Source organism: Halichondria panicea, chromosome 10 (genome assembly GCF_963675165.1).
Source record: "Halichondria panicea chromosome 10, odHalPani1.1, whole genome shotgun sequence".
Lineage (NCBI taxonomy): Eukaryota > Metazoa > Porifera > Demospongiae > Suberitida > Halichondriidae > Halichondria > Halichondria panicea.
In genome coordinates, this window is record NC_087386.1 from 4649118 (window position 1) to 4663851 (window position 14734).

At 40.0% G+C, this 14734-nt stretch overlaps 2 protein-coding genes across 6 annotated transcripts in view; both read right to left on the reverse strand.

The window, feature by feature from the left end:
- Positions 1 to 244: 244 nt before the first annotated feature.
- On the reverse strand, positions 245 to 4600 carry LOC135343053 (uncharacterized protein K02A2.6-like). Its single transcript, XM_064539993.1, has one exon. It carries the CDS (start codon positions 4416 to 4418, stop codon positions 426 to 428), a length of 3993 nt encoding a protein of 1330 aa, XP_064396063.1. The 5' UTR covers positions 4419 to 4600; the 3' UTR covers positions 245 to 425.
- Positions 4601 to 6018: 1418 nt separating this feature from the next.
- Positions 6019 to 14734, reverse strand: part of LOC135343054 (uncharacterized) — a 29615-nt gene continuing 20899 nt past the window's right edge. For 3 of the 5 annotated variants that reach the window (XM_064539995.1, XM_064539998.1, XM_064539997.1), the window contains one exon: positions 6020 to 13596. In XM_064539995.1, coding sequence (XP_064396065.1) covers positions 8471 to 13596 — 5126 coding nt within the window. In that variant the 3' untranslated portion in view covers positions 6020 to 8470. Of the gene's footprint in view, positions 13597 to 14734 lie in introns of all 5 variants that reach the window. The other 2 variants (XM_064539996.1, XM_064539994.1) reach the window with 2 other exon arrangements.

Sequence of the window (14734 nt, forward strand, 5' to 3'; positions counted from 1 at the left end):
ACTATTCACGCTCAATGCATCATATACTTGTTAGAACCTGGCCGATTTTATCAGCCTAGATTCGAGGCTAAAATTCAGGGACACTGCGCATGTGCGAGTGACTTAGCTTATTAGCACTTTAATGTTACGTAATATTCACTACTAAACTTAATGTTTGATGTTGATATCATACTCCATGTCGTAACTTAGCTAGGTCTGGACTCACCGCTAAGTTACCAACTCAGTACTGGTTTACAGTTGACAGTTTAATAGAGACTAAAAACATTGAGAACACACGTACATAAATAGTACACATAGAACAGGAAGTAAACTAAACCACAACATTCCTCCTTCCTTTAGTGAGGACTCACAAAATTAACTAATGACAAAAATCATCCAACTAATGACAAAACAATACCAATAAAATACCAGTTTCCAATCAATAACTACCATTTAGGTTCATATCGATCCACAGTCTTACGGTTACGCTTAGGGTATACTTTAATCGCAGTTGCAGGTTTTGAGACAACACCTTGACTAGGGACGTCGACAGGTGGTTCTACACCAACTTCAGGTGACGGGGAGCTGTTTCCAGGAGTACTATCAGCTTGAGGTGCATACGGTGTGGTCAATTCGTCAGGAAGAATTGCATTCGGAATAGGGACCTCTTCTGGCTCGGTAGGTTCGTCTACTGTTCGGTTCCGAACCTGGTCCACATGACACCTTCGCACTTGACCATTCTGCATCTTCGCTCGAAACGATACTGGTCCTGTCTTTTCCTGTATCACACCCGGTAACCAACGATTTCCTGACTGGTAATTTCTGACATACACCAGATCTCCGGGCTCAAAACTTCTTTCGCGAGCACGGTTGTCGTGTTGTTTCACCTGTTTTGCTTGTTGACGTTCAACTCTCTCTGCTGTGTTCGGTTTAAGCAGATCTAGACGAGATCGTGGTCGACGACCTAACAAAAGTTCACTTGGGGATTGTCCAGTGGTTGACTGTGCAGTTAACCTGTAAGCAAATAACACCGTTGCAAGTCTACTGCGCATCGAACCTTTTGTTTCCTTCTTAAGTCCCTTCTTAACTACTTGCACTGCTCGTTCAGCCAGGCCATTTGTAGAGGGGTGATAAGGGGCAGACAGAATTTGGTTGATACCATTTTTCTTCAGGAATCCTTTGAATTCTGCACTAGTGAAACATGTGCCATTGTCAGACACAACACACTCTGGTAGGCCAAATTGAGAAAACAAAAACCGTAGTTCTTCGATCACTACTCGGGATGTCGAGCCAGATGTTGGAATTGCTTCAATCCATTTTGAATGGGCATCAATGATAATCAAAAACATTTGTCCGTGAATGGGACCAGCATAATCGATATGCAATCTGGCCCACGGGCGTGTAGGCCAAGCCCAAGGATGGAGTGGGGCAACAGGTGGTTTTGACTGTTGTTGTTGACAGGGAATGCAATCTTGTACCGTCTCTTCGACGTCTTTCGAAATACCAGGCCACCACACATACATACGCGATAGTCCTTTCATGCGAGTGGTGCCAGGATGTCCTTCGTGCAGTTGTACGAGCACATCACCTCGGTAGGTCTTGGGTACCACCACACGATTTCCCCACAGCAAGCAACCATCATGTACTGAAAGTTCTTCTCGTCGCTCATAAAAGGGCATTAGACTGGTTTCCATGGCGGAACGGTGTGGCCATCCTTGTTGCACATACTGGTGAATAGTAGAGAGTTCTGGGTCTCGTCTGGTAGCCTCTTTGATATGTGCAGCCGTGATCGGTGAGGAATCGAGATGTTCCAGTAAGAGCACCAGTTCTGGTGGTGTTCGGTCATCAGGAACAGTGTCAGTTAAGGGCAGACGACTCAAAGCATCTGCATTACCGTGAGCTGTAGTGTTTCGGAACTTCAGCTCGTACTCGTACATCGACAGTGCCAATGACCATCGACGAATCCTTGCGGAGGCTTGTAATGAGGTTGGTTTCTGTCCACTCAGCAGGCTCAATAACGGTTTGTGATCCGTAATTAGAGTGAATTTTCGACCAAATAGGTATGCATAGAATTTCTTTACTCCGAAAACACAGGACAGTCCTTCCTTTTCAAGCTGCGAGTAATTTCTTTCAGCCGAATTCAAAGTCCTAGAAGCATAGGCTATCGGTCTCTCGGTACCATCAGGCATTTGGTGAGCAAGTACGGCTCCAATTCCGTATGCAGAGGCATCGCAGGCCAGAACAATAGGTAATTGGGGTTTGTAATGAGCTAACAGATTTGTTGATGTCAGCAGCTGTTTCGACCTGTTAAAAGCAAGTTCTTGCTCAGATGACCATTCCCATGGCACATCTTTGTTTAACAGCTTGTACAATGGTGTTAAGCGAGTGGCTAGATTCGGTAGGAACTTCCCATAATAAGAAATCAATCCAATGTAGGACCTCAGTTCCGTCACATTGGTAGGGGTAGGTGCTTGCTGGACAGCACGGACTTTCTCAGGTAAGGGTCGGATACCCTTAGCGTCAACCAGGTGACCCAAAAACTCGACAGATGGAGCCATGAACGTGCACTTGCCTCGTTTGGCTCGCAAACCAGCTTCGGATAGGCGTTTCAACACTTCCTCGAGTGATTTCAGGTTCTCCGCTTCGGTTGCACTAGAGATCAAAATGTCGTCCAAATACACCACTACCCCAGCAATACCCTGTAGCAGGGTCTCCATGGTCTTCTGAAAAATGCCAGGGGCTGATGACACTCCAAAAGGTAATCTCGTGTATTGGAACAACCCTTTTAGGGTGTTGATTACCACATAGTTCTGAGATTGGGTGTCAAGCTTTAACTGTTGATAAGCTTGTGTCAGATCTAATTTAGTAAAGATCTTTCCGTCAGCCAGGGTTGCAAATAAATCTTCCACCTTCGGCAGGGGGTAACGATGGAGTTTAGAAACGGGGTTAACTGTCATTCGGAAATCGCCACATATTCTCACACTCGTTCGATCACTCTTTAACACTGCCACAATTGGTGCGGCCCATTCAGCATAGTCCACGGGCTTCAGAGTGCCTTCCTGAACCAGCCTCTCCAGTTCCTCTTCAACTTTCGTTCGCATAGCATATGGAAGACGTCTGGCTTTGTTAAAACGGGGAACAGCATCAGCGTCCACTACAAGGGAGGCTTCTTGTCCCTGGTACGTACCCAGTCCTTTCTGGAACACATCGGGGTACTTGGCCAGTAAGTCCTGTAAACCTGGAGCTTGGGTATAGTGAATGTTAGACCAATTCAACTTAATAGCATTTAGCCAGTTCCTGCCAAACAACAAAGGTCCATTCCCTTGAACAACAACAAGAGGTAAGGTCACCTTTTTGTTATCATACACAACCTCAACATCAAAACTTCCCATTACTACAAGGGGTTCCTTTGAGTAGGTCTGTAAGTTGATATCAGATGGGTCTAAGCTCCTCCCTGGCCACAACTGTTTGTACTGTGACTCTGATACTAGAGATACTGAGGCACCTGTGTCTAGTTCCATACACACAGTAGTACCCTCTATACTCACGAGTACTTTTATTGGGGGCTGGTAGATCCTGTGGATTCCTCCAACTTCTTCTACCATCAGCAGGAAGTCTTCGTCATCTGATTCTCCAGACTCTCTTGCTTGGTTTATTCCAGCCCTTTTCTTATACTTGTCATGTCGGGGGAACTTCTTCGGGTTTGGGCGTCCCTTGGCAGCTCGACACATCTTTTGCAAGTGTCCCACTTTATGACATCCTCTACACACAAAGTCCTTGTACGGGCAGTCATTGCCACTGTGACTCGTCTTGCCACATCGATAACACTTCGAGTTAGTTTTAATCGGTTTCGGCGTCTGTTTCTGGACGTAATGTACTCCTTCTTTATGGGATTCGCTTCCCATCTCACGAAGGTTCTTCTCTGCAGTCTCAGAACCTTGAGCAATCTGAATAGCCGTAGCCAATGTCAGCTCTCGTTCTGCTAGCAGCTTCTTCTGTATGTAGGTGTCCTTGACTCCCCACACTAGCCTGTCACGTAGTACTTTGTCCAATGCAGCACCGTAATTACAAAATTCGGCTAGCTTCCTCAGCGCAGCTACATAGTCAGCAATAGACTCTCCTTCTTTCTTCGCTCTAGAGTTGAATCGGAAACGTTGCATGACTTCGGTAGGCCTCGGACTGTAGTGTGCAGTAAGCACTTCCACCAGCTCCTCAAATGTTTTCTCTGCAGGCCTTGCTGGTGCAATTAGACTTCGCAGCAGATTGTAGGCACTACGGCCCACTACTGCGAGAAAGGTAGCTCTCTTCTTCACAGCACTACCATCTCCAGTGATATCGTTCGCAACAAAAAACTGTTCGAGTCTCTCCACATACTGCGGCCATTCCTCCAACGCTGGATCGAATTGCTCGAGGTGCCCAAGCAGTCCTGTAGCCATCATAGAGTTCTAACTCCTCGTCGCCAATTTATGTCGTAACTTAGCTAGGTCTGGACTCACCGCTAAGTTACCAACTCAGTACTGGTTTACAGTTGACAGTTTAATAGAGACTAAAAACATTGAGAACACACGTACATAAATAGTACACATAGAACAGGAAGTAAACTAAACCACAACACTCCACTTCTTCTGTTTGTTGTTGTGCGAGCCTCTAGGCGACCGCTCCACATAGAATTTGTTCGCCTTTTTACATCACTTCACTTTACTTGTCAGTTGACGTTTTTCACGATCTAAGAATTTGGTTAAAGCTACACTGTGTCAGTGAAGTCAATTTGTCTGTAAAAGTTGTTGTTGCCTATTATAGCTATAGCTATAGCTATAGGAGCCTAATTTGTCTCGCCTATCTAGAATCCTTCTACACCGGTACCAAGTTAAGAGCTCAACAACATTTACATGCATATACATGTATAAATAATTATTATGTAGGTACATGTAAAACAGGTTTGTAGGAGCTCAATCTAAGCACCTGTCCACCAATACCTCTATACACTGATAATATCCAGCCCATTAACTCCACAATAAACTCTCACATGCAAGACAGGAGTGTCAATGAAATCAACTCCTGCACACAGCCTCACGGTAACCATGCACTCCAAGACCATGCAAACTGCTCTCAATAACCCGCTCTCGACATGCACGATTCCCAGTCGATATAAATGTAAACAACCGTACCATCTCCTTGAGTCCATGACTCTAACTATCAACAATGGCCTTAAATGGTCATGTTACACCAGAAACACCAGTTCTACAAGAAGGCTAAACTATACATCTTGGTTTCATCCACCGCAAGCTCCATCAATCACACCATGCACTTCAGATTCGGAACCAGATCTACTGCACTGCTGTTCTATCCATAAAGTTGTGGTAGACTAAGAGTCTGGGATCCTCATCACCACTCAGATATACAATAAAAATGTGCAAGCAAAGTGGTAACAAAGCGGTGGAAGGCCGAAATATGCAACCTGCATGCTTGTGTCCTTGAACTGGCAACCTCTATATCGTCTCGAAGAAAGAACCAAACTGAAAGTTTGACATACTTCTATTATAAATTATAATGAAAACATCGGGTCAGATAATTATAGTATATTTATCTCACCCGATGTTTTCACCCTCCACCTTTATAATTATATCCTTCTCCCCATCACCATCATAATCAAACTATACCCTGCCCATATACATGTAATCATTCCTTTTTCCCCTCTATATAATTATTATGTAACTATAGTCCGTCCACCTTCAACTGCAAAGCATCTTTCAACATAATTATAGAATCCCCCATTATCTGTATCAAAATCAATCTTTCGGTTGTAGTAACTATAGATATTGTCCTGTAATGCACAGAAAACTGGAATGCATTGCCCTGATACGCCCACTCATTTACTCTTTATTTAGCTCATGTGATGAGTGCGCTTGTGTGTTTATGCATAGCGTAAATGTGTCCTGGCTATAGACCTTTATCTTACTATTATACCCTTATAATTATAAGCCTCTATAGTCTTACAAACTAAAATGCAATGTCTGATAGCACTGGCATAACTTGAATGACCTGTGTGTGCAAAATGCATGTATACGTACATCCAGATCAGGCAAAATGTGTAAACTGCATGAACACACTGTGAGCCTCCTAATTATAATTACTGACACATGCATGCAACAGAACAAATTTGTACTGGTCATAAATTTTGTGTACACATAAAATAATTGTATTGTGAGATGAATTTCTCTTTGAATATTGCATGGCTATAATTATACAGAACAGTACTATAAAAAAGCAACACAAGATTTATACACAGTGCTACAATAGGTATATTATAGATCTAAAAAGCAATAAAGCGGCTTGAGTACAAGGTGACACTAGTGCTATAGTCGACTAACTGCTATATAAAGCTAGAACAGCACAAATTCGTTTTTGAAGTATTGACAATCCATAAATATAATCAAGGGTGTATCGACTAATTAAGTTCCTTGTTTTTTTGTAAGTGTATTGTGTATCAGCTGCCAAGTTTAGTGCGTAATTGTTGAATGTGAGAGTCATCATGCATGGCACTTGCAAACGTATTTAGAACCACACAGAAGTAGTTCGTTTAATGTGCTGAAGGCGTCTTCAGCACATTCAAATTAGATGTTAGAAGGATCTTGAGGGATTTTGCATTACAGCTAGTCCCTGAAACATTTAGTTCGTGAATTTGGGGCAAATCTTTTAGTGCGTTCAATAGTTTTTGCAACTGTTTTCGTTTAGATAACAATCTTCTAGCTGAATAGACTATAGATTTTTGCTTTGGGAAAGTAGGTCACACATGCTTGTACTGCTGTTTCCCCTTTCACAATTTGGACAATCTTCAAATGCTTTTCTCTGGCCAGATAAGTTGCAGGATTTGAGGTATTCGTGGTTGCAATGAGGTAACCGTGTGTGAAGAATTGAAGTGCATAATTAGCGCAGATACACAAGTTCTCGCTGTACATGGCTGGTAAATTAACTTCCTTCCTGGAAATGGTGAAGTAAAAAAGTAAAAAAGATTTGTTCGACATTGATTTTAGTTTAACTGTTTTTTCCTGCCAGTCAACAAGGCATTTAGCTAACGTTACAGTATCATGACGGTTCGAGCTGTGGAACAAAGATGTCAACGAGTCTTCATTATTAATTTTGATACGTATCAACGTGTACAGCATTCAAAATGCAGTGACTTGACATATCCTTGGATGTTATAAGATAATTTCTATCAGCATTTCAAGTTCTATAATTATGGTTTCTTCTTTTTTCAATGTCACAGACAATGAACTATTACTGTTATGAAATGAACGAAAGTTGAATGAATATACCAAATTCCGGTACACGTTTGACAGTTTCTAGCAGATATAGTTTTCACTGTCATAATAGGTTAATAGACTCAATGGTGCTGCTAGACAGTGATAGTGACTGTACAATGGAAGTCATCTATGACAAAGGTCAATGGCTTTATTTTTTTGCTTAGGCATAATTATGAGTTCACAGAGAAGAACATCACAATCCATTAAAAGTTGTTGGTCAATATGCGAATAGACTCCACTTCATCAGTAACAAGCATTTTCAAGCAATCAACAGAAATGAAGGAGTTCCATAAGTTTCGTGAAACGATAAGTAATAAATCTTCATTTGGCTTATAATCTTCTTCCAGTCAGTAATAGCGAATCAAGAGAACATTAATTTTAACAGTTAGTATATGAGGTCTGATTTGCTCCCCGCAAGTTTGGATAGATGAATTTCTAGTATCAGGATCAGATTTGAAATGTAGTCCGGAACAAGGAAAGTTTCATATGAGGATACTCCAAACTGTCATCATGACCATACTTTAGAATAATTGTTTGTTTTTATTCTTGATATGAAAATCCACCTATCTTGGTCGTTTCTATTTGGCGCAATGGCAAAGCTACACCGGAATCAAGGTGATTTCCAATACTGTTGAGATTATCAAGAGAAACAATACTATTTGACAGCATAGGAGGTTGTCGATGACAAATCACAGAAGGAGACTAATACTCTTCTATTAAATTGCATAAGCATTGGATGGCGATAACTGATGGGGTCACACTTGTCACAGCTTGTAAAGATTTGTGGAAGGTTTGGAATTGAAAGCTCTGATAATGTGCTGATAATGTGCTGGTGTCAACAAATCCAACCAAACCTTTTTCAACAGTCGGTCTTAATGATTAGCAGGAGTAAGGAAATAGTAGTTGTAGCATCAGAATTTTGTTATATAATACGATATATGTGCGCACATTGAACATACGAGCGATCGAGGCAATTCAAGTGTGAGGGGTTTGAAGTCTGGTCTCTCCTAGCTGCAACAATTTATCCACACCAGAAATTATGTGTAGTATATCAATTAGTCTACGTAGATGCAGTCAACAAATCCTAAGTAACATAAAATTGTATATAATTATAAGTGTACAATGTAGTGTAAAACTGCTTACTGATGAATTAGCTAAGAGACAAATATTGGTTTCCTTTTGACTATTTAAAAGTGACTATGAAGACGATCTTCAATGTGTCTTGTATTTCTGATGTTGTGTAAAGATGCAGGATAAGGTGTATTGTGTATCAGCTTCCCTTTTGGCTGAAGTATAGTGCGTAATTCTTGAATCTGACAGGGAGAAAATTGGCACTGACAAGTGTACAGATTGATAATTGGTCCACTTTGAAGTAGTTCCTTCAATGCATCGAAGGCTTCTTTGGAAATTGCATTCGTAGAAATACTGAGGGTTTGAAGGGAATTATTTTGGTTAAGAATTGTGAAGACTTTCCTCCAATCAACTGATTGTATTGTAGGCCTGAAATTAGACATTCTGAAATATCCAGTTGTAACTTTGAAACCATCAAGTACTAGGTCCTTTAGAGTGAAATTACTACCTAAACCTGTAGCTATGTGCTCATAAACTGAGTCGTGAATGTCACTAAATGATATACCCAGAGTATGCAAGCATCTATTTTCTTTCACCATAAATTCAATAGCTGGACCAACACTTTCATTCAAAGTTTTAAGTAAACTCAGGTGTAATACTTTAAGTTTGCTGTTTTTCGAGAGCCCTTTCATTAATTGGCATAATACAGTAGCGTCGATATCGCACGCGTTTAGAGTTAACTCTTGCAGATGTTGATTTTCCTCAAGCATAATTTGAAATGTTCCACCAAGATCTTCACTGGTACAATCTACTTTCAAATTTATGAATGATATTTCTAGAACTACCAGGAAAGAATTGTGGTTCAGAGTTTTGAAAAATTGTAACCCTAGAGATTCTTTGGAGGTGGTCGATGTCGAAAAAAATGTTAATACTTCAAACGTTCTACCAGAAACTAGAAGATGTGGTGTTGCAAATGAACACTTCAAAATATGGAATGTTGTAATGGAGCTATTGGCAAGTTGAGTGAGCTGTTTGATTTGCAATTCAGTAAGATTGGCATCAGCCATTATCAGCTCCGTGTGTTGATTTGCTTGAAGCAAATGCTTTACAAGCGAAGCAATAAGCATAGAAGAGTTTTCGGTGCTCGTTTTCCAACAATATTTTATTGCTTTATCTAATATGATGATAAGTGAAAACTCAAGAAATTTCATTTCCTTCAGATTAGTTGTTAGCAAGATCGTGAGGGATTCTTCATCACAGCTGGTCCCTGATACATCTAGTTTCTGAACTTGGGGCAAATCTCTTAGTGTGTATGACAGTTTTTGTAATTGCTTTTTGTTGAGATCACAATCCGTTAGCTTGATGGAATTTAAAGTTTTGCTTTGGGAAAGTAAATCACACAATGCTTGTATCGCTGTTTCCCCTTTACTTCCACAATTTGAACAATCTTTAAATGCTCTTCTCTGGCCAGAAAAATTGCAGTATTCAAGGTACTGTGGTTCAGGTAACTGTGTGAAAAAACTAAATGCATTGGGGCAGATACAGAGATCTGTGTGATACTTAGCTAGGAGGTCAAATTGATGTCCCCGAATGAATATACTATCAGGATTTCCGCTGGATGTTATCCTTATAGTATATAGTTTTTTCTGCTTGACAAGAGATTCAGCCAACGTAGCAGTATCGTAACAAGATCCTTTAACCTGTGAAAAACATACACTTGATATATGAGGATTGTTCGAGACAAATTGTGATATTGACTGAGCATTCAAGTAGCAGTGATTTGAAATAGATATGTTTGAGGTTTTAGGGGAAAGTTTGATAGTTTCTATAAGCATTTGAGCGTCTGTCACATCTTCATTCAACACAATGGCAGACAACGAATTCAAATTCAAAACATTATATATATCGTATGATTTAATTGTGAATGTGTATCCACCAATCTCAATTTGTACACGGTCTACAAACATTGAGATTAGATCGCAGATGGTGTTTACTTCCATATAAATTTCTTCAAAGTTAACAGACTCAACATTGCTGCTAGACTGCAGTAGTGACTGTACAATGGAATGTGATACTTTCTTCGTGAGGTTACAATTTAAGAGCTCAATGGATCTTAACTTTTTACTGGAGTAAATCAGTTTACAGAGGTTATCGACTAGTATATCACATTTATTAAAAAGTTCTATACCTCTTATGCAAAAAGTTTCCATCTCGAAAGTTACAAATCCAAAAAGAGTTTTCAAGGATTCAATAGAAAAAGGTAAACTGTTGGAGTACTGATTAGATATAGATATAGAGCTTCGCGTAAGCGCTACAGCATAACTTGAATGTGCTTCCATCTTATGATCTGCTACTTCCAGATTTCTTAATAGTGAATTAAGTTTATACATATCCACAATTACTACAAAATTATTGAGGTGTTGATTTGCTTTCCATAGCATTGCAACTCTGTATACAACAGTTTCTAGCTTGGTAGCCTCAATATGATTTGTTATCAGGATCACATTGGAAATGTAGTCTGGAAGAAGGAAAGTTTCATGAGGATACTCCAAGTTCTTTAAACCATAGTAGTTGCAGGGATAACAATCAGGAAGATACTTTAGAGTAATTGTTTTGCTGTAGCTAGCACACAAAAAACCACCTACCTCAGTTATTTTTGTTTTGCACAGCGGCAAAGCTACATCAGAATCGAGATGATTTCCATGAATACGAAGATTATTTAGAAAGCCAGCTGTCATAATAGGGGAGGGAGGGGGAGGGGGGGCAGGGGGGGCAGGGGGGGCAGGGGGGAAGAAACAGCGGGAAGATCGTTGAAGAGAGTGGAGGAGAGTGGGGGAGAGTGAAGGAAAGTGGGAGAAAGTGGGGGAGAGTGAAGGAGAGTGGGGGAGAGTGGGGGAGAGTGAAGGAGAGTGGGAGAGAGTGGGGGAGAGTGAAGGAGAGTGGGAGAGAGTGGGAGAGAGTGAAGGAGAGTGAAGGAGAGTGGGGGAGAGTGGGGGAGAGTGAAGGAGAGTGGGAGAAAGTGAAGGAGAGTGAGGGAGAGTGAAGGAGAGTGGGGGAGTGTGATTACTACTAACAGCAGATAGTAGGCAATCCATGGAATCAGTTGATAGATTACAAAAGGAGACATCAACATCTTGCAAACTGCTACTGTTCTCTATAATGTCACAGAAGCTGGTGAGGGTATTGGATGATGACTGGTCACACGTTTCACAGTTTGTAAAAATTTGGGAGCAGTATCGTAGTGACAGTTGTGATACATTTTGGATGTCAATGAACCCTAGTAGTTTGTTGAAAGAGTGGGTGCATATGCTCATCTCTTTACGATTAATTACTATGCTCTTCTTCGAAATTATTGATGAAGAAACACATACGCTTATTAATTTCTTGCTGTTTGTAATGGCTGAACACAGTGTCTTTACCATGTCATGGCTCATTGCCTCAGTAACTGCAAATGATATTTCTTCAACAGTGTCAAACACAGGTAATAGCGTAGCAACGTTAACATGTCTTAACGACAAAATTTTACACATTCCAATTGCATTTGCCTCAACGTTTCTTGAATGCATTGCTGTAAAAACCATGCTTTCGAGAGGTAAATGGCAGCCTTTGAAGTCAATAAGTTCCCAATAATGATGAGCAGGTGTAAAGGAAATAAATCTCGTAATAATAAATGCGTCAAATCGAGTCAGAGCTTTATTGGATAAATCAAGAATGTTGGATTTGATAGGAATCACTTGTGAAGAAGCCTGTAGCTGGCTTTCATACACAAGATGTGCTAGCAGTAGAAATTTCTCTTGAGCAGACTTTTTATGTTCATCAATGCTGCTGGTTAAATCCAATACACTATCTCCTAAAAGACGTTCATTTGGTGGTAAAAATTTTAATTTTGACAGGCCAGCCAGAAAAAGAATGACCATTCGAAACCTGGAATTATCCAAATGTGATCTGAGAAAGTCCAGCTTGTTTTCTGAAGACAATACTAAGTGTCTAGCAGCTAGAAACTCTTGAATGGTTAAATGAAGAAACTGGTAGTTACACTTCATGCTTGTTGCTGTAATGCCATGATGTGAGGTCAGTAGTCCAAGACGTAAAACCTCCTTATTATTCACATCCTCATATTGGAAAGAAAGCTTATCTTGTAGCATACCAGTGTATGCTATATTGCTAAGCTGGTCAAGATTGCGTAGAATGTGTGGTGGAAGATTGCTCAAACTATCTAAGGAACGGATGTCGTCTATCTCCCCCAAATTTTCTTTGCATTTTTCAATGTGGTGCTTTATAGTATGTAAAACAAATATCTCATATAGCTCTGTGATGGTAGCTGGTAGGTTATACTGGAGACATTGGAATACAAAGAGCACTATTCTGCAGTTGAGCGGAATGTAGCACAATGAAAGTATGTCAAGACGATCTTTAAGCATTTGAATCAGTGTCTCTGCATGTACCTTGTTGATCAAATTTTTATCCACATAGTTTATTATTTGTTGCTTCGAGAATCCTAGAACTTCAACACGCCGATTGACACGCGTTAGCGTTTTCAAAACCCCTGAAGCATACGGCCGAGATGTAATTAATATTGAACAATTTTGAAGCATATTTCCATCAATAATTTTTAAACATAAGGAGGGTTTGGACCTACAATTTTCGCTTAGCTCATCAAAGCCGTCTAATACTAACAAAACCTGCTCACCCAAAATATCTGGGTTTTCGAGGTATTCAGCCACCTCACTCACCTGACTTAAAGTCGCAGAAGGTAAAAGATGAACAACTTTAGTTTCTTCGTGAAATTGAATCTCCCTTAGCTTAACCAGAATGACTAGATGATACTCCTTGAGAATTTCACCATTAGCCCAATCAATGCATAATTTTCTAGTGATGGTAGTTTTACCAACTCCTGGAGCACCATCCATTAATATTGTTAGGCGACTTTTTTGTGTTAATGAGTTTATGATAGGATAAAACACTTCATTCATTTCAATCTCTTCCTTTTTAGCAATAATATTGTCTACTTTGCCATGAATATAGTCATGTTCCATTGTAGATGATTCTTTATAATAACCTGAAGCGTGAATAAGTGCTAGCTTAGTGTATTGTTGTTTATTATCTCTTTCCACAGGCCAATCATTTGGCATTACAGGCATTTGCTTGTAAACAGTTTTTAGGTACCTAGCGTAATTCGTAACATATTCAGGAGGATCAGGAAACAAGTGATTTGCGGCAATGAAATCATCTAGCTTTAATTCTGCAAGACGAACATATAATTATGTTGAGTCAAATAGGTTACGTGCTCGATAGGCCCTGATAAGTATTCTCTGTGTAGTTAAGGCTTGGGTCAGGCACTGATTACCAACATTTAATGTAGATGATGTAGTGTTAAGGAGATTCATAACCATTATTAATGTTATTCATTGCAATTGATGTCAGTGTCAAGAAGAAGTCAAGGTAGATCTACTTGCTTAGCTAGCTGCTGGAACTATTGTACAGAATCTTTAGCAACAAATGCGGTGGACTTGCACAAGGTAAGACTAGTTGTTTAGGCCCTCAAAAGATAGAGTAGGTTGTCATGATTATATTTCAAGCGGGGAAGTCAATATGTACAAAACTGCCTTAGCTATACTGGCTTCTTTAGCTCTGACAGCCACTCTAGAGGTAGGCTATGCTGTGTATCTCAAGAATACAGTAACTCCTACTCTTCCCCCGCCGGATATTAGTACCTAGCAATGATAAGTTCATCTAGCCTTGTGAAGCTTGACTTAGCATCTTCATGGCCGTATTTGTAGTTCATAGTGGCATGACGTCATCACCATTTTTGGGGCTAATTAGAATTAAGCTAATTAGTTTTTTGGAAAAAGAAAACATTGAGCTTCATTTTGGATCATTTTGATGCAGCATACACTGTATATTGCAAATAATACAGCAGTATGAACATAGTGTTAAATTTTGGTATTTACAGCCAGACCTGGGCCTTAACTACGCAGAGTTATTTTTCGCCAGCATGATTCTATTCTTGAAAAATGTGCCTGTATTATTATTCTTAAGCAAAAAGTAGAATTACAATGTCTATACAATGTCTATATAAACAAAACGCACACAACTGACACAGCACGAGATTGAGTCATACAATTATGTTGTGTCAGTTGTGTGCGTTTTGTTTATGCCTATACACATTGTACGTCTTTTAATTATGTCAACTTTTGGGGAATAATCTAAAATTATATATACAGGCACATTTTTCAAACTGCGGGGGAATAATAATAATCATGACTCTCAACGTATCTACATAGCTGACTTGATATCCACGTTCAGCCATTTTTTGCATTTTAGCCACGAATGGGAGGGATATATACCGTTAGGGCTAGTAAGTTATGCAACACTTAATG